Source organism: Pavona decussata, unplaced genomic scaffold, assembly GCF_977016875.1.
Source record: "Pavona decussata unplaced genomic scaffold, jaPavDecu1.1 SCAFFOLD_386, whole genome shotgun sequence".
Taxonomy (NCBI): domain Eukaryota; kingdom Metazoa; phylum Cnidaria; class Anthozoa; order Scleractinia; family Agariciidae; genus Pavona; species Pavona decussata.
The window spans coordinates 934,312-962,206 of record NW_028145758.1 but is presented as its reverse complement, the minus strand read 5'-3'; the positions used below and the strand labels follow the sequence as shown (position 1 = coordinate 962,206).

Sequence of the window (27,895 nt, the reverse complement as noted above, 5' to 3'; positions counted from 1 at the left end):
AAACTCTGGGTCAAGAGGAACATATAATAATTGATGGGATTTAGAATTTTTAAATTTATTATTCTTGATTTTTGAACAATCTGCAGTTTTATGAAGTCTACTTGTCTGACAGGTGTGTAAAGTGTTAATAGTAAGGGAAATAATGCGAATTTGGGGCTTAAACTTATTACTGTTTTGAATCAGGGTTTGGATTATCTCATAAATCTGAATAACAAGAACAGGAATCACGTCTAAATTTATAGGTGAAATGCCTAAATGTAAATAGGTGAAATTTTAACAACTATAGTTAGCTACTAATTAACTACTAACTAGCAATAGAGTGATTTGAAAGTCTGGCCCGCCTAGATTAGCACTCGCTACCTGCGGGCCAGTTCACTACCTCGTTCTTCTTGGTTGGATTTTTGAATCTGAACTTGAAACTCAGAGCAAGAGGTAGATATTTATAATATTTTAGCAAATATTAGAGGTACATGTTGCGCGAACTCAGTTCCAGTACTAGTTCCCAAATCTGGCCTGGAAATGTCTGTTGTGAGACTCAGATTCTCAGCTAAAAAAGATACTGACGGCTTACTCGCTGATAACTCACAACAAGCTCGGGGCGGTGATTCGAAAAAAGTGAGTAATGACTGCTATCAACCAATGATTACAACCAAATGAAAAATAGAAATTGAAACTTTTTCGCGGATACATCATAAAGCCGCAAGCTAAATTTAATAAAAATCACGCGTATACGGTCGTGTGAATAACTTTATTCTGTATACTTGTATACATATTTATTAATTTATTTAGTGCTATATTTTATATTTAAACGCATAGAATAGCGCAAACTGTTTAAGGAGTACCTCACTTAAAAGCACTGCCCGCGTCGGACGGCCGCGGTTGTCAAGGTTTTTCGCTCTCCTTCTTTTTAACGCTGTGAGGTGTTATTCACTAAGTGAAGCTAAGTGGCTGTGTGATAGTTCCAGAATGCTGGGGAAAGGTATCTAGTGGTTTCCCGTTTGCTTTAGGTTGGAGAAATAGGCCATTTTCGAGAACTCTAGAGCGACTAGAGCGGTGATAAACAACAAATTCGATAGTATTGTCATTTAGTCCACAGTGAAGTGTCACTTGCTGATGACGTAGGATAACCAGTTTTGACTGCCGCTCGTACTGCGGGCTCAAGCTCCGTATGGCAGGGGTAATTCAACATTAGAGACTTTAAGCAACGAGAACGCGGACGGCGACGGGGACCGCAAGGGCTCCGGGAAAATCCAAATAATCAACTGCGCATGACTGGCGGGAAAAAGTTTGACGTTCTGCGTTCGGCCCCGACGTGAAAGAAGTTGGTTTCGCGTTGTCTGAAAACGTGGGTATTCTTTGTCACTTTTTCTGCTTTCTCAACACCAAATAATCCCGGGATACATTTTGAAATAACTTTCATCGCTTTCTTCTTTCATTATGTGAGATTATTCTTTGATTTGATGGTTTGTTTTTAAACAGAAACGTCGAAACCCCTCGAGACCAGTCGACGAACATGTGAGTATAAAGAATGTAAACAAGCTGAGCTCGTATTGATTCAAATCGAAATTTCGCTGTCAAGAATCACTAAAAAGTTCAACGGTTTGGGAGAGAAGATATTCTAAACAGATTTAAAAGGGAAGGCAGCACAACAACTGGTGTAGCTGTTTCGTTTTTTAGTTTAGTCGAAGATGTAGTTTATTCCATCTTCCATCCGCCAGCACAAGCTTAATTTTGTTGCGCCAGTCGATAAACATCTACTGAGAAAATTTTCTTTCAATTTACTTTGTACGAATATCATATTGTATATTTAGGCTATATAAAGTATTTTGGGTGCATCATCAGAATACAGAGCCACGTTTGAAAGCAAATACTTTGGTGGCTCGTTTAACTCGGCAGTCTGTATTTAAGCTTAAGCTGAAAGAAGAGGACTATTTAGAAAAGCTTACATATATATAGGTTTTGTGGCTCGTTTGCTGTGTGAATTAAGCGAGCTGAATCGGTTTTAAGCCCTGAAATGTGGCCCAGTATTCTGTAATTTTTTTTCCAAGGTTGTCGTAGTCAATTTCACCTTGAAAGGTGACTATGCCGAGTGTGTTTTATCACCTGTTTGGTACTGAGTTGAGACTACTTTATTTATGTTTAAGGACTACTCCAATGTACTGGACGAAAGAACACGATCATCTTTTAGTAAGAGAAGTGCTAACTGTTGATCCGTATAGCCAACCGAAGGGAAGTAGAGAGAGAGCGAAACTATGGGAAGAAATTGCCTCAAACCTAAATGCAGTGTCTGTGCCCCGATTCTCGGTTTCTGTAAGGTCTGTAAGGGACCGTGTAAACTTGGTTCTAATAAAGAAACACAAGAAAAAGGTTGCAGAAGAAAGCAAGGCCAGCGGAATAGCCGTTGATGAGCCCTCAGAGTTTGATTTAGGAATGGAAGAAATATGTGAGAAAGCCGAGGCTGCTGAGAGGGATCAGCAAATGATGTCTGAGGGAAAAAAAGCCAACGTAGAGAAAGAGAAAAAGCACGCAGAAGACATGAGAGCCAAGGCTTTGGAGAAAGTTGGAGAAACAAGAAAAAGAGTGGTCTGTGATGATGGTAGTGGAGAGCCGGAAAAAAAGGAGAAAAGAGCAAGGAGATCTGGAACAGAGACCATAGTGTATCTGAAGGAGAAGTCGGAAAAAGAATTTAAAATGAGGCAAGAAGAGTTAGAACTGAAAAAAAGAGAGCAGAGTGCCCAAGCGAAGCAGCAAGAGGAAATGACACAGCAACTGATCCGTCAACAAGAGCATCAGCAAACAATGTTTGCTGACCTCCAGCAGCAGCAACAACAACAGCTTCAACAGCTAAGCCAGATGCAAATGACTATAATGCAACAGCAACAGCAGCAAAACCAGGCACTAGTGGCTGTGCTGCAAGAACTTGCCAAGAAGAAGTAGACAATTAAAACATGTTGAGTTTAGTTAAAGTTGATATACTAAGTATATGTTGTGGTTCAATTTTATCCTTGTTTCAATTTTTATTTCCCTTTTTATACTCATCGTACATTACCATACACATTAAAAATTGAACCAAGGATAAAATTGAACTACAACATATACATTTCTTGTCCTCAGAACAGAAGTCCCATTGTTTGTTGTTCTTTATTGGGTTAAGATAATTACAAAGTTCATATTCAAAAACAAGCCATGGCAGAAGTTATGGCAATACGCCTGTGTGTTTCATAGCCTTCTATGACTATAGTAGTTAGCCATGATCTCTGTGGTGAACCTTCTTTTTTTGTGGAGATTAAATAGTCTCTCTTAAGAAAAATACACACTGATTCATGATGTGTAGGGTCAAGAAGATTTTGATATTTGCTTTGGTTGCATAGTTTTTAGTAATTTTGTGGGGGCAGCAAGATTTTAACCTTTTTTCTTGGGGGGGGGGGGGTTAATTATCAAATTCACACCTAACATTTTAGGAAAAATATACAGTTATTTTAGGGGTCACACATTACGGCCTCATTAACATCTAGCTCTCTGTCACTTTTATATTAAAGTACCCCTGGGGCTAAACAAACATGACAAAGGACCTTAAATCCCCCCATTCCATCAACCCACACACCACAAAGTATTAAAATTATTCAAGGTGTAGGAAGTCCTTATCCACCCTAGACTTAAGCAAAGTATTCTTCCAAGGTGGGCGGATCTATCTCAAAGAAATCAGAGGTGGTATTGCCGTACAAGCATGTTAATGCATTTCTTAGTAAGGCGCAAACAATATACATCTTTCCTACAGAAGAAAGCCCAATCTTGAGGTTTTTTTTGAAATCTACAAACTTGAAGTACTCGACTATGTCTCGAAATAGCCATTCCACAGAGACTCTGACAGAGCTCATAGCCTTGTTAAAATTTACCATCTGTGGGGTGAGTATCATGTTTCTAAAGGGGGCCTGAAGGTGCACCCTCAACGGATAGGCGGGGTCTCCATAAACACACAGCGGACGACCTGCAGGCCCAGGTGAAAAAGCATAACGTTGCATGTCTTGAAGAAGATTTGAGTCTGCTAGCATGGCAGCATCATGTCGTCTGCCCTCTATGAAAAAAAAAAAAGAGACAGCATTTAGATTAAGAATTTTCATGTCTTTTACTGAAAGATTATTTTAATATTCCATTTCCCTTACCGACTGGTCCATACATGTTTCCTATAATTCCATTAGGTAATGCCACGGATTGGAATTTTATGCCATGGATTCTTTTATGGCCATTATACACAACTCGCTGATTTTGGCCAGGCTTACTTATTGGTCTAACTGTTCCATCAATAAAGCCAAAACAGTTATCTAAGGGGGATCCCTTTGCTGTTATGGCATTACTGTATATTTCCAGTGAATGAGGGTCAAGGATGCTATCATTCCACTGCAAAACTCTGTGGCTGTGTGCCTGGTAGATGTAGTCGATCATGTAGTTGTTTACCATGCATAACACTGGAACAGGCTTCCCAAAGCGAGCTATCATGTCCGAATATCGACAAGGATAGCTATGTCTCTTTAGCAGAATGCAAAGAGCCTCCAATCCGCTACAGATGCTTCTTTGATAGCACTCGACTACTTCAGGAATCCCCAATACTTCAGCCAGAAATGGTAAGTCGTTCTTGTAGAAGCGAAACTCCGACAGGCACTCGTCATCTTCCAAATCATCGAAGTCAAAACCAGGATAAGAATCGTAAGGAAGGTCGAGATTATTGGACCTGTTTAAATCGTACAGGAGAAGAAATTCCTCATCGTTTATCACACCTTCATCGTGGCTAATTAAAAGTTGATTACGAACTTCTTTTAAAGACATAATGTGCGGCGTTTTGTAATGGCTGCTTAACTGTTTACAAATTCCCGCCACAACGGCGTTCTCTCCCCAGTCTTTTTGCGGGTTTTGGCGTCCCCGTTGCCGTCCGCGTTCTCATTGCTTAAAGTCTCTATTACCAGAAATCGGGGACATTTCACGCCTGCGATTAATTAACAGCGGTATCTCATTTTCAAATGGCGGCCGTCGGCCGTAAGCAAACCTAGCGAGTCCCTCGCGAGCGAAACGTGTTCCATACCATATTTTAAGCAGTCTGAGCTCACTCGACCTATTTACATTCTGAATTTACTTTAAGTGCCCATTCTTGCTTCTGTTTTTTGTAAGCGTCAAGAATCTCAGACATTTTTACTTTGTTTTGATACCGGCGGCACACTCTTAAAATTTGTGTTCGTTTTTCCCGCGTATTTACTTGCTAAAGAACCAAGCCTGGTTTATAAATTGGGGGTCTGGAACCTAATTCTATCCCGTCAAACATCGCTGGACTATAGCAACAAACAAAATGGCGGCTGGAAAGAAGTTCCGAGTTTGGAGTCTTTCCTTCCCTTCTTCGACCGAAATGAGGCATTTGAAAATGGCGTCCGTTCACTGGAATAGAGATGGGAAAATGAGAGTCTTTGGAAGCATTTTGCAGGGACATATTCATACTTTTTCAGTGGATTTAAATGCACTAGACATTGATGAATTTATATCGAGTCGCGCAAATTGACTCCATCGAAGGGTTCAGACTGGAATGGACGAGTGTTTGGCATGACTTCAGCAGGATTTTAATACAATGTATGGGGAAATGGTGTGTAAAATGAACGATGAAAGTGATCATCTCGGGAAGTAAGTGAACCTATGTGTATTCAGCCGTTTTACAATGAAATAAGAACTTACGTAGCTCTTACTGTACTAATCATAATTCAAGTCGCGCACTGAATACCCGTGAGCTCGTATTGGCTTTTTTTGAGAAAGTTTTTATCTCTCCATACATTTTCTTACACGATTTGGCCGCCATTAGGACCTAGGTGCGCACGTGCGGCCGCCATCTTGTCCCCAATTTCTGGCAATGGCCAACCTTTTTACCGATACGGCGGCCATTTTGAATAACTTAGTTTTGCTGAATATTATGGGGTGCCCAGGGGGCAAAAACTGAAGCGAAACAACGCGTTATCTTGGTTAGTGTACGGGTCTTCTCCGATTCTCGTTTGCGGGACAACTTTTCCACGTACATAACAAAACTTACAGTCAACCCAGGTCACGCCTGAACGATATTTTTGAAATTTGAACGGAGTTTTGAAATTTACATGTCAGTTTTGAAAATTGCCAACAAAATTTCAGAGTTCCCGTATAAATTTCCCTAACTTATTGACGGTATAAAGCTATGAATTTTTCATTACATCGTAAAACTGAATATTTCAAGGATAACAATTGTTTCCCAGGTATTTTGAATCTTTTTTTCAGTTAACGCATCTTTTTCGGAACGATTTCCAGAGAAATGTCCAACATTCCATTCACACGTCGGATATTTTAAACCAAGAGAAATTTGAATGTTCATTTCATTCTTGGAAATACTGTTCACGCGTGACCTGGATTGACTGTAAGACAATCTGATATGTTATTGTACTCACGACAGTGACATGTCCGCTTTCACATATATTTTTTCCCTCCTTCACGGATTTCATGTCATTGTTTTTCGACAAGTACGTAGCCTGCGTAGCTGGCGGTATTGTAGGCGCGAGCGAAAGAAAGTTTTGGCGGCGGAGCCGCTAAAAGCGAGCGGCGAAGCCGCGAGAAATACCACCTGCCAGAGAACTTGGGTATTTTGAATGCCGCCCACTTTTATCACCTCATTGACCTCAACTGATCCCAATTAAATCAACCAATTAGAACAATTTTCGCGCGAAATATACGCGTAAAGGCGATCGTCTTACACTTTGTTGTTGTTGTTGCATGCATGGCGGATAAAGGAGAATTTGCATCGAAAGGAGACATGCCTACAAAGCCAGTTAAAGGAAGAAAAAGCCAAGAGGAAAACGCTAACGACTTTTGTAGGTTTTGTGGTGTCAATCTGAACATAAAATTCGGTTATTATCAGAAAAGTACCAAATTCGTTTCAACGGAAAATTTATTTAAACTTTCAGGTCGCGCGAAGCGTGAAGGCAAGACATTAGCAGAACTTTGCTCAGAAATTGGCCTGAACATTGTGGAGTCTACTGTTTTATCGAGTCGAGTTTGTCACTTTTGTGGTAGGAAAATATTCAACGTAGTTGAACTTGTCCGGTTCATTCGCTCCGGCCTAGAAAGAAATTTGGAAATTCCGCTCTGGTCTTCGGATCAATATACGCAAGTAGGGATTAACCGTCTTCTTCCGTCGTCTGTGTCTTCGCCGGACAGGAGTCCTCGAGCAAAAAAGAATTTATACAAGGACAGTTCTACCCCTACAAAATTCTTCAATTTCTTAGAATCGACTCCTTCAAATGCAACGAACAAAGAAAACAGGCCGTTATTTTTACCGAATAGTTTGTCATACTCATAAGCAAAGCAAAGTGTCCCTTGGGAAATATACGAGGGATCATCTAACATTTGATTGAGGTATGTACTTCTCTCGACCAATCCGTTTTTCCCGCACACTGGTGTGCGGACTATTCAAAAACCCATGGTTTTCGTGCAGGCGGTATTTCAAAGTGCCCCTCCCCATTCTCCTCGCGGCTTCGCCGCTCTAACGGCTCCACCGCCAAAACTTTTTAATTCGCGCGCGCCTACAATACCGCCAGCTACGCAGGCTAACAAGTACACTTCCACGTCACATCATCATGTCAGGAAAATAATAGCTTCCCTTCAGCCAATTGTCCAGTTTCTCCGCGAAACAAAGCGAAATTCTATCAATAAAGAGCTTTTCCTTTCTTCTTGCTGCAATTTGGACATCGTCGTTGTTCTTTAGTGCTACACAATGGCAAATGTAGCCGAGAAGCATAGTAAACTTTTAATAACAAGTCGGGCTTACGAGTATCATTCGCGATAGCAATGCCACGATTTCTCAAATATTTTCGCAGTTTCTCTACATTCCTTCCTTCTAGCTCTTCCATACTGAACTCTTTTGTGTTTTCATCCGGTTGATCAGCCATGACTAAATGGTGATTAGAAAGTATAAACAGCGCTGTCAAATGACAACAATGTTAAAGCGCGTTCAGTCACGCAAACATTCTTTGCCCCCTGGGCATCCCATGATATACTGTAAAATTAAGTTATTCAAAATGGCCGCCGTATCGGTAAAAAGGTCTATTGATGGCTCAGAGATTGAAGAGATCGCTTAGCAAGAGGACTGCAAGCCAATGCATGGCCGGCAAGGTATCAAAATGGTGATTACCCCGAGACGAATTGAAGACAAATTAAAAGCTGTCACTGAGGAAGTCGAAAAGGCTATTACCCGTTTAGAGTCACAAGTGAAAGGAGGTGGTGGCACGCAGGTAAAAGGCTAAAAAGCGCCAAGTGGAAATTATATATGATTCGTTCGGACAACGGGTTATTAAAAATCATCGAAAGTCAACTGCCTCGACATCCTCGCAGAGCACCTCAAATGGTGAGTGCATTTGCTCTGATTATTCATGGATTATTTACTGACTAGTCATTTTGAATACTCTAATGTTACGATTCCATTTAGACGAATTTTATTGCTTGTTGTTGTAGTTGGTTCCAGCACTAGCGTCACCTGCAGTGAACATTCTTCTGAAGATACAGTAGGCTCCCATGTTGACTATCCTCACGAGTTCCACTTCGAATATAATAACGAAGAAAGCGGTGAGTAATTGTAAACAAAAGTTTATCATCGAAGTTGATGAACAGTGCTCTGATTCATGGCCATGGATAAATTATGCAAAGTAAAGCTTTAGGGACTGCAAACCTTAATATGAAATTTAATGGGAAATCATAATTGGCCTCATTTCTACAATGGAAAACCAAAATCTTTCAGAATTGGTAATTTAGCCAATATTCAGTGAGGCTTGGTCTTTTAAATATGAATTAGCTGTATTTTTAGCCAAGGGAGAAGGCACTGACGATGAATATTGAGGTTCAATTGTATAATTGGGTAGCTAGGATTTTACCATTTCTGTGATATGAGTTGGTATACACTCTTCTCATACAGTGGATTTTTGCTTAAAAACAAAGAATTGCTTTTCCATACAGAGAAAATGTTGACTGTGAGTTTAGATGGACAAAAACTAAAACAGTATAATCTTCACCTGCGCGTGAGAAGGATCTATTGCATGCCTCTATTGAACCCAGTTGTAGAATAAGTAAAAAAAGCATTGAAGTATCACTAAAAATTGGGACTGGGACGAGAGGCTGCACATGGCGGACGTGCTTCTTTGAGCTCTGTGGCTCTCTGAGATTAAACATGGGATAACAGCAGGAGAATGATGGAGACTAGCCGGACTGTACGTAAAAGAAGTGATCTTAGTAGTGCCAGCAGTGAAGAATCTATAAAATCTCCAAACGCAAAGCGATTTAATGAAGAAAATTCAGCGACTATGGGAGACGTTGCACGTGGTGTTCAATCTGGCCAAAACTTAACACTGGCATCTAAACCGCCAAATTTGCGACATATTGCAGAGCGTAGTTCAGCGTTCGACAGGGAAGTGTCTTTTCATTCCAGCACGTGCTGTTATCAGTTCCATTTTCTTGGGAAACTACAATCTCCGCCGGTTCTGCACTCAGCAAAATAACTGGGACAACCGCTAAAATGCAAAAGCGAGAATAAACGGAGAAGACGAACTTGAAGGCATTGTAGAAAATTTCAGTTTCGAAAATCAAGGACTTTCGGCCAAAGGCACGCAGGTTCAGGTTTCTTGGCTCGGTTCTTTAGCAAACTCCAGGGAGCGGGGTGGGAGAGTGGGTAATCGTAAGGGAGTGGTGGGGGGGGGGTGGTTTGAGGGATTTTGCCTTCTTACGGAGTTCCGAATGGTAATGGTAACTTTATTTATACACGGTAAGATAAAATATAACCAAAATCATCCCTAACTAAACTAACCAACCGTCGAGTTTGGAACTGATCAAGCTCGAGTCGGACTTCGAATTAAAGTTCCCGGTCAACCCGAGGAGGAGCATTGCGTGAAGACACAAAGAACGGCTGCGTAGGACTGACTTACACGCAAAACCAGTTTCTGTGCTGAAACAAATTGTATCGGGTTTTTTCCTCAAACTACAACCTTGGACGAAATAAAAAATGAAATTAACTTCCCCTTCCCCCCCCAAAATCAATTATGAATTCGCGCGCAAAGCAAAGTGCGCCATTTTTCTCATCATTGAGATAGGGCGTGGGGGAGAAGAGGTGTGGTCTTAATTTTTCATGTCAACTGTTCAAGATTGTAGGCTTGGATAAATTCTGCCAGCAGAATTTCGAGCATAATTCCCTACTTGCCGAACTGAAAGCATTAATTTTATTTCAGCAAACTTTGAACAGAACACGCAATTCACATTGGCGTACGGGAAAAATTTTGTTGGGGGGGTTGAACAAAATTTGCCCGAATGAAAATTGTTGGTCACAGATGCACAAGATGATTCTTTCGTGACGTCAAGTTTTCTTCGCCATACCGTGAGAGCACGGGTATTCAAAATAGTGCAAATATTTTCGGTAAATCGAGATCAACATTTCTAAAATACAAAACCATGAAGCGAGAGATAAAACGTACCCATTTGAGCTCTAAAAGAAGTATGAAGAACTTTTACTTCGAGACCCAAATATATCAATAATCCTTTGTATGTCATTCTGCGTTGTCTTGTTTGCATACTTTTTTTCAATGTTAATGATGGCGATACTTTTAAGTCGGTCTTTCTTGTCCCATTGTGGATCTTAAACATGTCTTGATGCGGCGAAGGGCGCTGAAATACCTTTAAGCAGAGCACGAGGTTGCAGGAATTGTGGCCAGCATGGAGGCAACTTTATATAGAACAGGTAAAATGTCATGGAGACCATTTTGATGCATGGTCTTTACCATCAAGGCTGCGTTTCTTCTCTGGCATGGGTCCCCGCAGTCGTAGTTTTCAAAGATTGACTTCTCACTTTCTAGCACTTCACTATCCACGCCATAGAAATTTGATACAATTTAGATGTTGTTGATGCTTGGAGAACGGCTGAATACAATTTCGCCCAGTGCACACAAAACCTCCTGGTGATTGCCCTCAAACCTTGATTGAAGTTCACTGACGACTTTGTCAATACTTGTGTAATAAACTGTGATACTAAAGTGGTCTTTTGGCGTCTGTTGTGAGCTGTCGTTCGCTGCAGCAGGTGTCTCACCACTGAGTAAGGCCCTGAAGTCGGCGTGATGGTCTGGTTCGAGGCACCTTGGCATCTCTGAACGTAAATTTCGTACCCTCGATTCCTATTCTGCCCTATAATGTAACATCAGCATGTGACCACATCTGAGTGAAGCTCTCTTCATTGCGACAATTGCTCAGTGTCTTTACGACAGCATCAGCAGTCTTCTTGGCAGTGATGACATCCATCTGTTCTCCCTGTTATCAGTGTTGGATAAGATGAGCTTCAAAGCCATCAAGCCATAAACAAACTCAAAGTGACAAATTGAGTGGAGAAGCGAATTACTTTCGTTGTAGGTCTTGAGATCGCGATCCTTTGATAAAGTGACCACGCCTTCCATTATCCTCGGCACTTGCTCTAGCGCGGCCCAAATCAATATATTTTTATGTCTTTGCCCTAACGGTACATCCGTTTTGCCCGAATAATACTATTTTTTTTCCGACAGGGGGGGCTGCAGCCCCCCCGCCCCGTACGCTGATGGCGATTCAGATCAGCTACGAGCATTACCCGCAGGCAGAATAACATTTATCTACATGTATCCGGTTGTACCTCAAACCGAACTTTGACTGGAGAAATAGCGCGCAAAATAGCCCCCCCCCCCCGCCCCGATCTCCATGCTGGCTGTGCTGCGCTACTCAGAATTCAGAATTTACGAGGAACTTTTAGTGACAACCTAGCACTTCTCGTGTTGTAACTAGGAAAATGCATGCAATAGATTCTCTTCGAATAAGTAGATGTGTCAGAGCTGTTCCTAGAAGAGACCCCCTTCTGGTGCGACTGTTGTAAGCGACTGATAAATCTTGGCATTTTGGATGGTCGCTTACGGAAGGTTCTATTTTATCACGTGATCAGTTTCCATATGGGGGCATGGACTGGCAACCGTCTCTTGCAGACGTTCTTTTGGCTCGTCACGCAATCTTTCCTCCCCAGTCAGAGGAAAGATTGCATGACGAGCCAAAAGAGCGCCTCGAAGGAGGCTAGCCAACTGGCGGACAGGGGTATAAACGTGGCTCAATACAGTCAACTCTCTCGTAAGCGACCACCCTTGGTGCAGGACAAAGTGGTCGCTTATGGGAGGTGGTCGCTTACGGGAAAGATAAATAAAATAAGCCTTATGCTGGACTGATAAATTAATTACCTAAAAATATTACCCCAGCAGCTAACATTAGGAAAATGGAAAATAATTTATTTGATTTTTTCACATCTATTCGTTCTTCTGAAGAAACTTTGTGTCACATTTTGGAACAGATCACTGTAACAATTTCCCGGGAATAATTCCCATTTACCTACAGATCTGATTACAGTAATCTTCTCTGTCTGTAAACTGTCAGTTTTCCGGGGTAGCGTCATTAAAAATTGAACTTTTGTTGCTTCTGAGCAGTTATTTACTCAGATCATACGCGAATATGTTGGGTGGTCGCTTACCGGAAACAGAAAACAAAAGAATATTTCAAATTCCTGGCCTAAAAAGTGGTCGCGGTCCCTTCGAAATTTGAGTGGTGGTCGCTTACGAGAGAGCTCTTGAAACAGTATTTAACTGACAAACAAAACGGTTGTTTACGAAGTGGTCGCTTACGGGAGGTGGTCGCTTACGAGAAGTGGTCGCTTTGAGAGAGTTGACTGTATTCCAAAGGAAAAAAAACCTCCGTGGAGATATGGATATTTTCTGGAACACACATCACATGTCAAGAGTTAGCTCACAGAGCCATTGATTTGACCCAGGATGGGGATTTTGGCAAACAAAAAAATCTTCAAAATAGCAACTCTTCAACCTCGTTCCCTGTCTCCATCACGCTCCAGGGGACAGGACGAGGAGATACCCTGGGAACGAGGTTGGCCCCTCTTCCCTTTGGGACAATAACTATATAACATTGAATTAACAGTTCAGGTACGTAATATAAATCAGTATGGGTATTAATTTTTATCCAGTGTCCATGACCCTCAGACACCCCCTTTGATTTAAAAGAATATACAGCAACAAAGCTTAATATTATTAATAATAACTGTGGTTGCCTGTGTACTGTTCTCCTTGCCCTAATGCCTTAATCGGGTCTGTGAACTCCAAAAAATTTTCAGTTTAAGGAAAGTCAAGGTTGTTGAGTTGTTTTATATTACAATTTAACTGCCAACTACATGCAAGAACCATCGGTATACAACTGGCATGTACAAGGAAAGTAAGCAGGGAACAAGATGATTAATGCAAAAGAGCCACTACAGAAAAAAATGAATTTTAATATTTATTTACTTTAAAATAGCTTGTATAAAATGTTGAACATTCACAACTACATGCCTATCAAATTACAGTTGCTCCATATCAAGCATAGTATTATTAGAGTGGTTCCACACTGGATATATATTAATAAGTTACTCCTTTCTACAAATAACAAACCAATAACATATTTTAAAAACATTATTTTAGTTCTGCACATTTTGGTAAACTATAAATATAACATTTTTTTTTAATTTGGATTCTTCACCTAAATATCAGTTATCCTAATGAATCATCTCTAGTTCTTGGTTAGACTGTAGGCACATCATCCTTTTTTCCTCAGATCCTATATGCGAGAAGAAATGCAGACATTTTGCAGCTTAGTAGAAAAACAGAAGGGATTGCCTGCCAATGGCATTTCTCATGGCACTTGCGATCCAACACATGCTACATATAGGACAGGAAGGAGACTGTTTGCAGTCTATGTTAAGTAAATTTCAGTCATGCTCTATTTAAAGTGAGAAAACAGACATCTGTTTACTCAGGCTATGCTCTATAAAACTGTGCAGCATGCACGAGTAACTAAGAATAAGAGGTCTACATTTTAATTAGTGAAATCTAATCCAGTGAAATATGTTCCAGATTCCCAGAAAAAAATGTGGGTTAAAACTTATAAGAATAAATTGTTCTTCCCATGCATATTCTTGGAGAAATCACTAAAACCTGACCATGCTTTGTTCTTCCTAAGAACAAATTTAATGTTTGAGCAAAGGTGCTTTGTCAAGTATTGGGCAGTTTGGCCAAAAATTAATACTAACTGCAAAGTGCCCCTATGACACCAAATCTTGCATGTTGATGGCTTGGGTGACTGTCTATAGGAGATTAAAACTGCAGTGTTATGTGTATGTGACTAGAACCTAAACTAAGTGTCTGCTTAGGAGAGGTGTCCATTTACGGTAGCTGCACTTTGGCTAAGGTTTCATGACTGCCACACAACCACCACCATTACCATTAGCAATATTATTATCATTAGCACTGTATTATACCTGCTTCGGAGAGCAGTCTACTTACTGGGCCGGTGCACTTTAGCTAAAGTTTGATGATCACCATCACCATTGTTATTATTATTATTATTATTATTATTATTATTATTATTATTATTATTATTATGAATAGTGTTTTGATGAATTGATTGGATTTTTTGTAACAGTAGGTTGATTGTAAATAGGACTTTAATTGAGGCTTTGTAATAAAGATTTTATTAATTATTGTTATTATTATTATTATGATGATGATGATGATGATGATGATTATTATTATTATTATTATTATTCACTAAGATGTTTGACAACGCTATTTTACCTCCATTTTTTTTAACTAGAGTATGATGGTAATGTGACTTTTTTCATGAAGATATTGAAAAACTTTTTTTTATTTCCAAATTTTTTTTAGCCATAATACAATCATGATATGATTTTTTTTATTACAAATAAGAATATTATTGTTAGTAGCCTTATGAAATTGTGCTTTTTCTTTAAATAAAAAAACAAAAAACAAAATTTTGTGCTTGAAAATAGTTTTTTTTTAATCAAAATGACTTGAAAATAGGCTTTGATAGTTCTTTTTTTACTTTTAACTTGTAAATTAATAGCAATTTGCTTGGAATATGTTAAAAAAGAGATTATTATCAATTATGGGTTACTTGCTTGGGTCACTGCTTGGGCAGGATAATTATTATTATTATTATTATTATTATTTATTTTAATGTTTCTCTTTGTTTTTGCAGTTTTGTGAAATGTATTGTTCCATGTCTCGAGTATTTAAATATTGTCCATTAATTTCAAAACATGTTACACCATTGCCAGCGTAAATTTGAATCACAACTGTTAAAGAACTCACAACTGATGGTTGTCCATTTTTTAAAAATAATAATGATAATTATTATTATTATTATTATTATTATTATTATTATAAAAATTAGTACAATAGTTCTTTATTAAAATATTCCACACAAATTGCTATTTACAAGTTAAAAGTATATAAAAAAGAGCTATTAAAAACCTATTCAAAATTCATTTCAATTAAAAAAAAAGAATATTCTCAAGCAATGTTTTTGTAAAGAAAAAGAAAAAAACACTCAAATGTCATGAAGTTTTTAAGAATTTAAGGGTTTATTATTATTATTATTATTATTATTATTATTATTATTATTATTATTATTATGGGTCAGGGCAAGTGTCCTTTGCAATTTTGCGGAGCGCACTTCTATGCCTAAGGGGATCGAGAACCTCGAGAAGGAGGAACTTAGACGTTAAGGACAGGGCTCTAGAAATAGAGAAGGGCCAAGCAGGACTTCGCTAGACTGCTATAGATACTTTATTATGGGTTGATTAATAGGGGTTTCTGAATTTTTCTCATTTTAGTGTATGATTGGTCACATGAATAACTTTTGCTCTTTTTTAATTTTAATATTATTGTTTTTTTGTTTTAATATTGTGTTTGAAAATAGCTCTGTTGTGCTTCAAGATACTCTTTTTTTAATCACAATTGAATTGTAAATAGGTTTTTTACTATTCTTTTTTCTACTTTAACTTGTGGATATCGATTTTCCTTGGAATATTTTAATAAAGAGATCATTTATTAATTATTATTATTATTATTATTATTATTATTATTATTAAATAAAGACATTAGACTGGGCGGTTTGAAGCATCAGTTTCTGCAGATGGGCTGAGTGATCTATCTTCTTCCATTGCTTCATAGCTATCCAAGTTCTGTGGACACCAGTATTTCCATCCATGGTAGCAAACAAGGACAAACAGGTAAACAAGTGGAACATACGCCAGGGCATCTACAGTAGCTTCAAGGCCTTTCTGGACAGACAGTGTAACATCACTTCTGACATTTGAGCTGAAGCTGACAATCAAGCACAAGTTTGTGAGAAGAACTGCATCAAGCCTGTTGAGCCAACGGTACTGCTCATTGTATGGCTGAAGATACAAGCAGATTGCCGCAATGATAATGCTGGACACTTCAAGGATGGATCTCTTCAGTGGCCCAAATGGAACATACAGGGCTATAAGCAAGATGACGATGCGGCATATGAAGTAATATGTTGCAAACCACCTGTATTGGACTTTGAAGCATCGTTGGAAAGTGTCAAAAAACAACCTGAAAGAGTTCAAGTATGGAATGTGCCTCAAGAACCATGGTGTGAACAGGAGCAGCAATGGAATCAGTGCAACAAAAAACAGTATCCACAGACACGCGACAATGGTAAAGGGCAAGTGGCTTCTCCAGTCTGTTATAAAATCAATGTTGCCATCTGCATACAACACCCACTTCTTGCCACTGATGGGAACATAGTGAACAATGGTGAATGAAATCATCGTAATATTTGTGTAACAAAGAACCAGCAGCGTGCAGAAGGCATGGGCAACATTCCTGTTTACAAAACAGCCAGGGCGGCATCTTGCAATCTTCGACAGAACAAAAAGCAGGAAAAGGACATACACAGGAAGAACATAATTAACACCAAGTTTGTCAAGGTTGTTCATTCCAGTGTAAAGGCATGTTCCATTGACTTGGATTCTCCAGTTGGCTAAACTTATGATGAAAGAGATGAATCCATCAAGATTCTGTCCTTCCTCCAGAAGTAACAAAATGATCTGATAAGAGTAAAGCCAAGTGTTGAGGTAAGTAGTGAAAATATCTAACTTGATGTGAAACACAATCAAAAACGAGAAAGGGTGTTATAACAAAGAACCCAAGAGCAAGCCACAAGTACCTATAAGGGCATGTTTCTCTGCACTCTTCATCCCATAAGTTCACAGAATAATTGTTCTTACATGCTCCACACAAGATGCTCGACCCATTGCGGCCTTTGGTGCACATTTTTTCACTGCTGTATTTGAAGCTTGAAGAATTGGTGCTGTAATGGCTGCAGTAATGACGTGGACAAGGGTATGTACTGAAATGATCTCGTATCATTCCACCCCAGTACCCCCTCTTGAGGAAGACATGCTTGTTGTCAGCACTGCAGTTTAAGATTCCCGTTGCACTCTTGCTTGATACGCATGAACATGTCTTGCCATCAGTTTGCTCAAACCCAAGACTGCACGGTTTCAAATAAAGTTTACGCTTGGAGAAAGTGTGCACTACACGGCCATCAATTGTGCTGATTTCAACACTAAATGATGCTCCTTTCTTTCCTTCTAGGTGCAGATTGCTGATATTGAAAGAGTCAATCCCTTGTACAAGAAAAAAATGAGACACTGTGCCCAGTCTAACATTTTCAGCATCAGTTTGACCATGTTTATTGATAATGGTCAGTTTAACCACACCTAAGACGGGATGATTTTTCTCGTCAATCAATTGAACACTAGCATTAAACACCTCACTTGGAGAAACTTCCCACTCCATCTCGTTGAAATTAATCTCAATTGGGTCTGTGGAAATCTCCCTTTTAGAATCAGAATCTTGATACTCAATGATGTTGGGCCACTCAAGAGACTCATTGTTTATGCGAGGTTGTAAATTCTTACGACACCCCGAGAGAGTTGAAGCGTAAACAGAGTCACCACCACCGATAGTATGCACCTTATTACCTCTGAAAACAATTTTGCTATGCCATTCAGCAACATGATCTACACTACCAAAGTTGTTGTTGTAAGCAATAAAGCACCCACGTGTCTTGAGCTGAGTGGCATTGAAGGCCACAACAGGCGGCCCAGAATCCTTGACATAAAGAGCTCCACCACGTTCTCTTGCAGTGTTATTAATAAAAGTGAGTCGACTGTTTGGCATAAGCATGATTACTGATGTGCCAAACAATGCAAGTGCTCCGCCTTGTCCGCCTATATTGTTTCTGAAGATGACATTATCAAAAACATATAGAACTATATTTTCAATCACCATGGCACTGTTGTTATTGTTTTCTATGATTACATTTGCCTTAAGAGTTATAGGTAAAGAGTAGGAATATATGGCTCCTTGGCCAATGACTTTGTCATCTTCTGTCAACACTATTGGATTATCAGTGACATTACAGTCCTCTAAAACAATGAAACAATACTTATTAATAAATTCTTGACCAACCATGTGCTTATGGATGCCATTAATAAATGAGTTACTGCATAATCCTATAGCAGATCCCATTGTTGCTCTGTTTTTCTTCCACGTACAGTTTTTGTATTCTATAGACAATTCACTGTCATTTGCCATCAAGGGAGAGCCAGACTCGTAATATGAAACTCCTCCACCAAAAATTGCACTGTTACTTTCAAAGGTGCAATTTTCATACTTCATTTTGTTTGCCAGTAGTCCTCTGTTACTTCCAGCAGTTGCAGTTCCACTTCTGAAACCACCACCTGCATAATGTGCACTGTTATTTTTGAACCTGCAATTTGTCACCTTTAATGTGTTATTTTGTACTTCGTCTTGAAATTCAATGAAAGCTCCACCACCCCATTTAGCATAGTTGTCTTCAAACCAACAGTGATCAATACGAATGATGTTATTTTCTGCTTTTCCTCTTAGAAATAACGACAGCCCACCACCACGCCCAAAGGGCACATGATCAGTTTTGAATGGCTTGTCAATTGTCATATTATACGTCTGATTAGAATGAGGAGCAGAGTTTCTTGTGAAACGACAATTAAAGAAAGCATAACTGCTGTTGCTGTCAAATTCAGCCAAGGTCGATGAATTGAGATCAAATGGAAATGTTCCACCTTGCTTAGTTAACTCAAAGTATACCCCGCCTCCAGCGATTGCAATGTTGTCTTCACTGGAATTTAATCCATCAGGTCGATTACTTTCAAACCTGGAATGCACAATCCTTACACCACCCCCCACGTCATACATATTTACTCCTATCCCTGGACTGTTGACTATTGAGCAGTCATCAATAACAATGTTTTTGCAGTACACAAAAAACACAGCAGAGAGAAACTGGATGTGAGGGCGTTTAAACTTTTCTCCAGAAGTGCTCGCATGCAGGCCACCACAGCCATCAAGTACGATTCTTGTAATGTTGATATCTTCGCTGCTTTCAAAAGACAAGCTGCCTTTTCTTTCACATTTGACCGAAATCAAGTCTTGTTCTCCGACTAATCCAAAACTTTGTACTTTTTTAAAAGTGAAATTTTGGGTTAGATTGTAGGACGACTTTGCAGATCGTACCAGCACCAGAGTTGAATTAGTCACATGTTGTAAAGCGTAGTCTAAAGTTCTGCAAGGAATGCTCCCGTTTAAACAAGCTGTCTTGTCGAATCCATCGTGCTGCGAAACAACTATTTCATGTTTCCAGGCGGGTTCTACACACTGAATAAGCAATGGAGCAATCCCTGTGAGAAAGATCACAGCGATGAACGGGGAAAAACTGGCAAAACGCATTGTGACTGTCCTTCTTCGGTCTTCTTTCTCATACCTAGCTCATATGACTTTCGCTTTTCTCACAAAGTTCGCGGCTTCAGCCTTTTCTTTGAATCACGCGCCTTGAACCCTAGAAAGCTTAGGAACCAGGCCAGAATTGCTGCATGGGTTAAGACCAAAAAAAAAAAAAAACAAACAAAACAAAACAAAACAAAATGCAAGAACAGAACAAAACACGGCACAACGCCGGACGGAACGCCCCTCAAACACTAGACTTCGAGCAGTCTCTCTTTTGCTTGAGAATACGCAGGGAAGAACGCAAAAAACTGAGCAAGCACGACATTCGGTGCGCGAACGGCAAAACCGCGAGTAACGCGGGCGCCGGAAGGCGAGCGACTGAATTCAAATCAACAGCGTGACTTGCAACATTTCGGTGGCTTTAGAAAGTGGTCGCACAAAAGAGATGGTTGCTTACGATAGGTGATCGCATAGAGAAAGGGTCGTCTAAACCCGCCGTTACACGTGTAGAACTTTTAGCTGAAACTTGTGTGGTGTGCAACGGCGCTGCGAAACATTAGTTTAAGCAGGCATTGAACCGTGTAACATGGTGCATGGTCGGTTTCGCGAAACTTTTTTGAACTTCTTTTTCGAAGTTTCACGAAAAGTAGAACCAGTGGTGAAAAAACAAGAGTTTCGCCGTTTAACACCACTTCGTGCAACTTGTTTCGCAGCGCCGTTGCACACCACACAAGTTTCAGCTAAAAGTTCTACACGTGTAACGGCGGCTTTAGGAGGTTTTTGCTACAATGGTTTGACTAGTAAAATTTCGGTGGCTTTGGAAAGTGGTCGCATAAGAGAAGTGGTCACTTACGAGAGGTGGTCACATAGAGAAAGGGTCGTCTTAGTATAAAACTTTCAGTCCCCCTGGTAGATGGATCGTTTCGCTCCCTAAGTTGTTTCTTCCCGTAGATGGTCTGGTGACTTGGAAGGAAGATAGGAAGGTCGAAAGCTGATATCAAAACTGAACTTCGCCCATTTTTATTGATTTCTTCAGTATCAAAATGTACAAATGTTTAATTTTAAACATAACATTTACATTAAAGGGGCACTGCTATCCAATTTTAGTGTCACCGTATAGCCACTGAAATACTTTATAGTATACTTGTTTCAATGGAAACATAACAATAATGGATTAGTAAGTTTTGTTAACAGTTTACTCTGGTGCACAGAAACTAGTGTTAATCATCTCTGACTGCAGATGGCATTGCGGATTGCAACTTGAAAAAAATTGGCCGCGTACGTTTTTCACGTTCGCGCAATTTGTACCGGAGCCGGAAATTACAAAAAAACGGTGAGTGTGGCCTTGTTCTTACAATGCGAGCAGAGTCTCTTCGATCTTCCTAAACCGATTGATCTAGGAAGATCGAAGAGACTCTGCTCGCAGGATACCTTGTTCTTCCCTCAAGAACTAAATCCTTTGATATTTTCTTCCTTGTCCTTTAAGAGCAGTTTCAAGTTTGAACAAAAGTACTTAGTTAAATATCTTACCTCTTTAAATTAAGGAGCCGGTTCCCAATAAAAATATATATATTTTTAGTTCATACAAAATGATGATACAAAAATAAAATTTATTTTTGCCCCATACCCACACCACTTGGGAGCCTGTTCACAGGCTACCAGGAGAGCTAAGCCCTACAGTTCTACTCTTGTAGGTTTAGTCCCAGCTTGAAGAGATCAAGGAGAACCGTTTCACAACGGACAGGTGAGGAAAGCGTTGTACATGCAGTCAACTCGCGCCTTGCGGACACCTCGCTATTTATTACGGACACCCCGATAATACGGTCAGCAGCTAAATCGTCTAAATCCCCGGCAAAAATAAATTACAGACGTTTGACTGAAATAAATCACCGCTATTATGGACTCTCGCTATTAAGGACACTAACTCGCGGTCCCGAGGGTGTCCATAATAAAGGGAGTTGACGGTATGTTTTATTTATGAGCCCCTGTTAAGCCAGAACTGCACACTAACCATTGGTTAGTGAATTAGAGGATTAGAAACAAGGTTACCTTTAAAATATCAGTTAAGTTGCACTACGATTTTTTTCTACATTATCTAGTACTGAAACTTTTTTCATGCCGCCCTCTCACTCGTTTTGAGGTCACTTTCCAGTTTCCTGTTAGTGGTGATTGACTATTTTACTTCATTGTATTTTAGATATGTCAGGTCTTATAAGAAACCCTGTGATATAGTTGTAAGAACTTTTGTATATGTATATGCACATTTATTATATGGCCGTGTCTCAAAAGGACTGAAAACGATCAAATTCAAGAACTTGATTGGCTAGAATCGATATTGACCGCGGTCTAGATTTTCCCATCTAGACCGATCTTTTGTCCTCAAAATGATACAAACAAAAAAAGAAAAAAGAAAGAAAAATTGGCTTGTTCCTGTTAATAATACTAAATTGAAGAACCAGTAACGCTAAACGTGGAAGCAGGTGAAGCAAATGAGAGCAAACGTTGGCAAATTTGAGCCCAGCCGAGGAAACTACGAGCAAAGATGAAGTCGAAATTGAGAAGTTTTTGCAAGCGCAGCAATACAAAAACACTCAATACAAGACTAAGAGCGACTTAAATGCATGGAAGAAACTTTGTGAGTCACTGAAAGAGTCTAGAGCAATTGAAAAGTCCTTATACCTACCCGAATGAGCTCGACCTTCTTCCAAATTTTTTATCTCCGTAAACAAGATGGCACCGGGTACGAACCGTGTACATTGAGCCGCTTCCAGCGAAGTTTTCAACGTCACTTATATGAAAAAGGAAGCCTGATCAACATTCTTAAGGATAACGAGTTCTTCAAGTCCAGAGAGGTTCTTGTTACTAAACAAAAGAACCTGCTTCACCAAGGAAGAGGAAACCGCTCAAGCAGTTTAAGGCCTGGGTTTGAAGGGTGTTCAGAAATTATGAATGATCCCCTATATCTTCGGTTTGTCTGCCTAGAACAGGATTAAACTTTCCATGAATATAAAACTTGTTGTTTTCTTTTGCCTTAACGTATAATTTTGATCACGTGACACATCACGTGACCAAAAAATGAAAATTTCGTAAATCGGCGATATGGCGGCGAATTTTCTTTATAAACATAACTGAATTAGTGTTTCCAAAGCAGATTTTTAATATTTCACTTTCTACGTTTGGAATGACTGTCCTTATGTTTTTAAATTAGAGAAATTAACAATCAAAGGTCGAATTGTGGACTAAAAAATGACTTTTGTCGTGATAAATTGTTTCTGGAGAACAATGGACGATCATTCCAAACGTGAAGCGATGGAGATATTTAATCTTTATTAGAAACGCGTTTTTGTTTGATGTTTTCTCTTAAAACCGTCGCCTACCTGTCAAATCTTTGCTTTTTTCACAAAAACGATCACGTGACATGTCACGTGATCTATAGCACTACTTATTATGCTTAGAAATTTTCAGAATGATAAGATCTTTTTATCTTCCAAATTTTAGTTCAGTGCCATTGAATTTGTTAAAGTTATCTAGAATAAACCATTTTTCCTCTTAAAAGCCCTTAACCCAGGCCTTAAACTGCTTGAGCGTCCAAATTCAACAAGAGAGCCCGGAAGAGAGCTAACTGAAGCTGAAAAAGATGCACTGTTTGGAAATGGCCAGTTCGGTGTTCAGGATCGTAAATCATTACAAAGGTCGCTTTTTAGAAAATTTTCATTGAGCCTGTAGGAAAAAACGTTTTTTTTGTCTTCATTCATTGACGAAGTTTGTACAAAGCTGTACTTTGAACAGTTATTTTGTCCCGTTTGAAATGGAGACTAGTGACAGAAGTAAGCCAGCTAAATGCTTGAGCCCGCGCAGGGGAACGAGTATTTTTTTCCTTTTGATTTCCTGTTGGGCCATATAATAAACATCTTATTAACCGAGCAAGGTCGGTCTGTATGGGAGAATCTTGACCTCGGTCGCTGGTACAGACCTCACTGCGTTCGGTCTGTACTGGCGACCTCGGTCAAGATTCTCCCATACAGACCTCCCGCTCGGTTAATAAGAAGTAAGTATGAATGGTGACAGAGACTACAATAGTGCTACGCTGCCGCTTATCCGCTTTGACGTGGGCTCAGTTTTGTTCAATCAAGTTCTCAAAAATTATCAAAGTGATTATTGGTGAAATCCCGATAAAAGGAAGATTTTGGACGTGTTTGAACAAATGAAACCCCGTTTAATATAATGAACACTTATTCATCAAATCCCTTGGCACTTCGTTATATCGGGGTTCCACTTTAATTTCATCGTTCTTTGCTCGAGTTTTTGAGCCAGGATGATCAACTTTTCACACGAGATATCATGCAAGCTACTTCTTTCGCGGTCTTCCAAGATCAGATTTCTTCATGATCATGCTACTTTCATTCCCACCCTCCTCTTCATTAGCATAATTCATATGCGGTTCGTGCGAATCAGTTGTAATATGAAAAAATCCCCTAGTATTATCCTTAGACTCAGCTTCATATGGTGACATCATTGCGAACCGATCCAGCTCAGCATCATTTATAGGACCCCCCATGTCAACATTACTACCCAAACCCATAGCCCCGCCCATGCCTCCCGTGGGACTTCCCATCCCAGTTGATACCCCGTACGGATTGTCTTGCATGGGACTTCCCATCCCACCTCCATTCATGATCATCCCGTAGTCCCCTCCACCGGGCATCGCACCCATGTTCCCTGTCTGCATCGTTTCTCCCCCAGTAGCAGCACCTGTGCCCAGATCCACAGCAGGAACAGGGGACCCAGGTTCCGGTTTTGAATCCTCCACAGGGTTCGGTTCAGAGTTGTCTTGTTGTTCCTCGTCCGCGGTGCTGTCATTTAACGCGGATTTCTTCAAAACAAAGTTCAGTTCAGCTGCTTCCCCGTCCGTTACCGTGACATCCTTAGTCAGGGGTTCATATCCCCGGGCGATGGCCGTAACTTTGTACCCCCCTGGGAGAAGGAGACGCCAGTAGTCTCCATCTTTAGCGGAATAGACTTCTTTTCTGCGACTATCAACGTGGATGCTGGCATCAGGGATTGGCGAGCCCTGACTGTCTTTTACAAAGCCTTTCACTCCTTTATGTACCTAAAGAAAACAAAAAAATCTGATTCAATTCCTGTATAAATTTAGTAGAATGACAACTCGTTAAATATATCAGGAGGTTGCGGTAATTAGTTTGGGTTTCAGAAAGCGAAACATTAAGAGTGCGAACTCGCGAAAAAGCGTCGATAAACTTTGAGCAATCTTTGTTACTCTCAGTAATATTTACCTGATCTATGTAGGCGATCAGCGCTCTTTTATTTTCTTCCCACTGTTTTGGCAGCTCGCTGGCCTCTGGAAACTTCTTACAGCCTTGCTCTATGGTGATCTCAAAGCAATTGGAATGAACATAATTGTAATCTTGCATCCCCCCTGACACACTGTACCAAGCCGCGCCATTTGTAACACCGTCTTCGAAGTGATCCGGGGGGACCTCTGGGCAGGGCCATGGTGGATTTTTTAGGTGCATAGTCGGGTGAGCCATGGAATAACTTTTGGCCAGCTCCTTAAACACATCGTCATCTGGGGACTTGCTGTATTCGCTTTTCCCCGTTGGATTGTCATCAAACGGATAATTCGCCACTAGCGATCCTCCATGGAGGTTTGCGCTGAGCACAAAGGGGTACTCATGGATCCATTTCATCACTGCAAGTGTTTCAGGTTGGGGTGGCCCTGTTACGCTCTTAAAAAACTGATCTGGAAAATTCCTATTCAGATCAACATTGTTCGCGTTGCTGCGACCTATGATCCAATCCTTGCGATTATTTCCCTCGGCTGCTAATTCATACCCGTCGGGGTTCATGCTTGGCATGAGGTGAATACGGGTGTTATCTACCATCTTTGTCATGTTCGCATCTCGGCCGTAATTCCTGCAGAACGCCTTGGCAAGAAGCAACAGCAGTTCTCGTCCGATCACTTCGTTGCCGTGCATGTTTGCAATGAACTTGAACTCGGGTTCCCCTGGCTCGTGTTTTCCTGGATTATCAGAGATTTCAATGACCCAGAGCTTTCGGCCCTGTACGGACTTGCCAATGCTGTACAAGTTGGTAAGTTTCGGGTATTGCCGGTGAAGATCTTGGAGGTAGGCGGTCATTTGCTCAAAGTTATGGTGTGTCCAGTCTTCGTCGCTCAAAGCACCTGTGTCTGCTTTAGGGCGCGAGAAAACTAGAGCCACCCGCAGATAAATGCAAAATGCCACCAGGAAGGGTAATAATCGACTCATTGTTAACCAAAACTCCTGCACAGCACAAGAAACCTGCTTAAGCAGCTGTGCGTTTTGCTCGCAAATCTCCAAGAATGTCCAACCCTTCCAAAGAAAAACCCTCTTAACCTCAACCCACCCTTTGTCACGTCATGTGTCGAGCTTTGTGGGGGTGGACATCGGTGCCAGTTAGCAAGAGCTAAAAAGCGAAAATGATCAGAGCCAACTCGGCTTCCGATTGGATGGTCGCCGGCGAATGTCACGGGTATTGTTTACTAATCAATTATGAAACGACTGAGCGTGATTGAGTGTTCGAACCAAAATAAACAGGTAGCTGGATTTAGCGCTGACAACAAACATTACTACTATGACTCTTGAGCTAGTCTCTTCCATTGGCCTCCTTTGACAATCTCGAGAACAATGATGGCCTTGCTAAAGTGTAATGGGTTATTTTGAGATTTATTTCTCGAAACTGTCTCAGCTTCATGCAGTCTTAGGGAGGAAAATGAAATGTTTGTGGAAAGGAGTATTAATTCGTGATCTTAATAATACGAAAATTAGCCAAATTGAATTTTGTTTAATTAGTCATTGTTTAATCTCTTTCCACTGACATTTTACTTCATTCATTATCTATCAGCTTTATTATAATATTGTAACTGGAATCAGAAGCATATTATATGCTTCTGCTGGAATAAGGTGTTCATAATAATGATTACGAAAGCTTAATCGTAATCAGAAACAAACACACATCAATAAAATTTGTTCTATCAATTCAACGATAAATGCATTGCTACAATGTATCAGTCTATGTTTCAAATAATGCCGCACTACAAACTGCATTGTCACGTCTTTTTTTGGCATTTCCAGGTCGAAATTGGTAGGTGAATCGTGACAACTTAACAACTGAGAATACCAAATTATTATCAAACGTGGAACTGAATGCGGGGAAACACAAATTTCGTTGGGATTGTTGTAATAACAACATGCCTTTCAAGTTTACATGCACAAGAATCAAATGTCCATACATATACCGGGGCATCATAATTTATACGTCAATTTTCTGTCAATACAATCCAAATTTCAGATCAAATCGAATCTACACTCCGTTTTCCATTCAACTCCAAGCTCCCGTGACTGTGTTGAATGTACTGCGATTTCATGCACAGACGCAAAAGTTAGGGCCACCTTGCACAGAGTAATAACCAGCACCACAGGAAAGTTCTGCCTATTAACTTTCATTTGAATGGAAACACTTTTAAGATTTCATCCACAGACTCAAGCGTTTGAACAATCCAATACAGCATAACAAACAGCACCACGAGAAAGTATTGACAGTAACTTCCATTTGAATGGTCAAACTTCAGGATTTTATCCACAAACTCAATTCAAGTTATATAATCACCTCGCAAAGGCATAATAAGCAGCACTACGAGAGGGTTCTGCTGAATAGCTTTCCTTTGCAGCCTTTACAGCACAAAACTGCAGCGGGCACAGGAAAGTACTGCTCAGTTGTTTCCTTGAATGCGGATTGGATCCATAGACTCAAAAGTTAGAATCACCTTGTACAGCATGATAAACAACACCACAGGAAAGTACTGCTCAGTAGCTTTCATTTGAATGATCACACTTTAGGATTTCATCCACAGACTCAAAAGTTAGAATCACCTTGTACAGCATGATAAACAACACCACAGGAAAGTACTGCTCAGTAGCTTTCATTTGAATTATCACACTTTAGGATTTCATCCACAGACTCAAAAGTTAGAATCACCTTGTACAGCATGATAAACAACACCCCAAGAAAGTACTGCTCAATAGCTTTCATTTGAATGGTCACACTTACGGATTTCATCCACACTCTTTTTGCACAAAATAATAAACAGAACC

The 27,895-nt window shown here is 40.1% G+C and overlaps 3 protein-coding genes, 1 long non-coding RNA gene and 1 pseudogene across 5 annotated transcripts; 1 reads left to right on the top strand and 4 right to left on the bottom strand.

Moving 5' to 3' along the window:
• Positions 1-1,505: 1,505 nt before the first annotated feature.
• Positions 1,506-3,206, top strand: LOC146451506 (uncharacterized). The gene is made up of 2 exons (XM_085099007.1): positions 1,506-1,515; positions 2,145-3,206. Coding segments are annotated over exons 1-2 (795 nt in total). The 5' UTR covers positions 1,506-1,513; the 3' UTR covers positions 2,938-3,206.
• Positions 3,207-3,641: 435 nt separating this feature from the next.
• Positions 3,642-4,906, bottom strand: LOC146451505 (uncharacterized). 2 transcript variants are annotated; one of them, XM_085099005.1, is made up of 2 exons: positions 4,164-4,906; positions 3,642-4,075 (listed from the first exon to the last, which is right to left on the bottom strand). In XM_085099005.1, exons 1-2 carry the CDS (start codon positions 4,822-4,824, stop codon positions 3,657-3,659), a joined length of 1,080 nt encoding a protein of 359 aa, XP_084955131.1. In that variant the 5' UTR covers positions 4,825-4,906; the 3' UTR covers positions 3,642-3,656. The 2 variants fall into 2 exon arrangements, with proteins under 2 accessions (XP_084955131.1, XP_084955132.1); XM_085099006.1 differs by having other exon boundaries at positions 4,281-4,906.
• Positions 4,907-15,577: 10,671 nt separating this feature from the next.
• On the bottom strand, positions 15,578-19,856 carry LOC146451504 (uncharacterized; annotated as a pseudogene).
• An 894-nt stretch (positions 19,857-20,750) lies between these two features.
• LOC146451503 (uncharacterized) lies at positions 20,751-22,643 on the bottom strand. The gene is made up of 2 exons (XR_014859992.1): positions 21,174-22,643; positions 20,751-21,086 (listed from the first exon to the last, which is right to left on the bottom strand). It is a non-coding gene; the product is annotated as an uncharacterized LOC146451503 (long non-coding RNA).
• Positions 22,644-22,650: 7 nt separating this feature from the next.
• Positions 22,651-26,656, bottom strand: LOC146451502 (carboxypeptidase D-like). The gene is made up of 2 exons (XM_085098927.1): positions 25,037-26,656; positions 22,651-24,852 (listed from the first exon to the last, which is right to left on the bottom strand). The coding sequence occupies exons 1-2, from the start codon at positions 26,027-26,029 to the stop codon at positions 24,091-24,093; spliced, it is 1,755 nt and encodes a 584-aa protein (XP_084955053.1). The 5' UTR covers positions 26,030-26,656; the 3' UTR covers positions 22,651-24,090.
• Positions 26,657-27,895: the final 1,239 nt, after the last annotated feature.

Coding starts and splice junctions, on each gene's coding strand:
- LOC146451505 (XM_085099005.1), bottom strand. CDS start 4,824: ATGTCTTTAAAAGAAGTTCGTAATCAACTTTTAATTAGCCACGATGAA. Junction 4,076..4,163: donor AAACATGTATGGACCAGTCG/GTAAGGGAAATG, acceptor TTTTTTTCATAG/AGGGCAGACGACATGATGCT.
- LOC146451502 (XM_085098927.1), bottom strand. CDS start 26,029: ATGAGTCGATTATTACCCTTCCTGGTGGCATTTTGCATTTATCTGCGG. Junction 24,853..25,036: donor TGATCGCCTACATAGATCAG/GTAAATATTACT, acceptor TGTTTTCTTTAG/GTACATAAAGGAGTGAAAGG.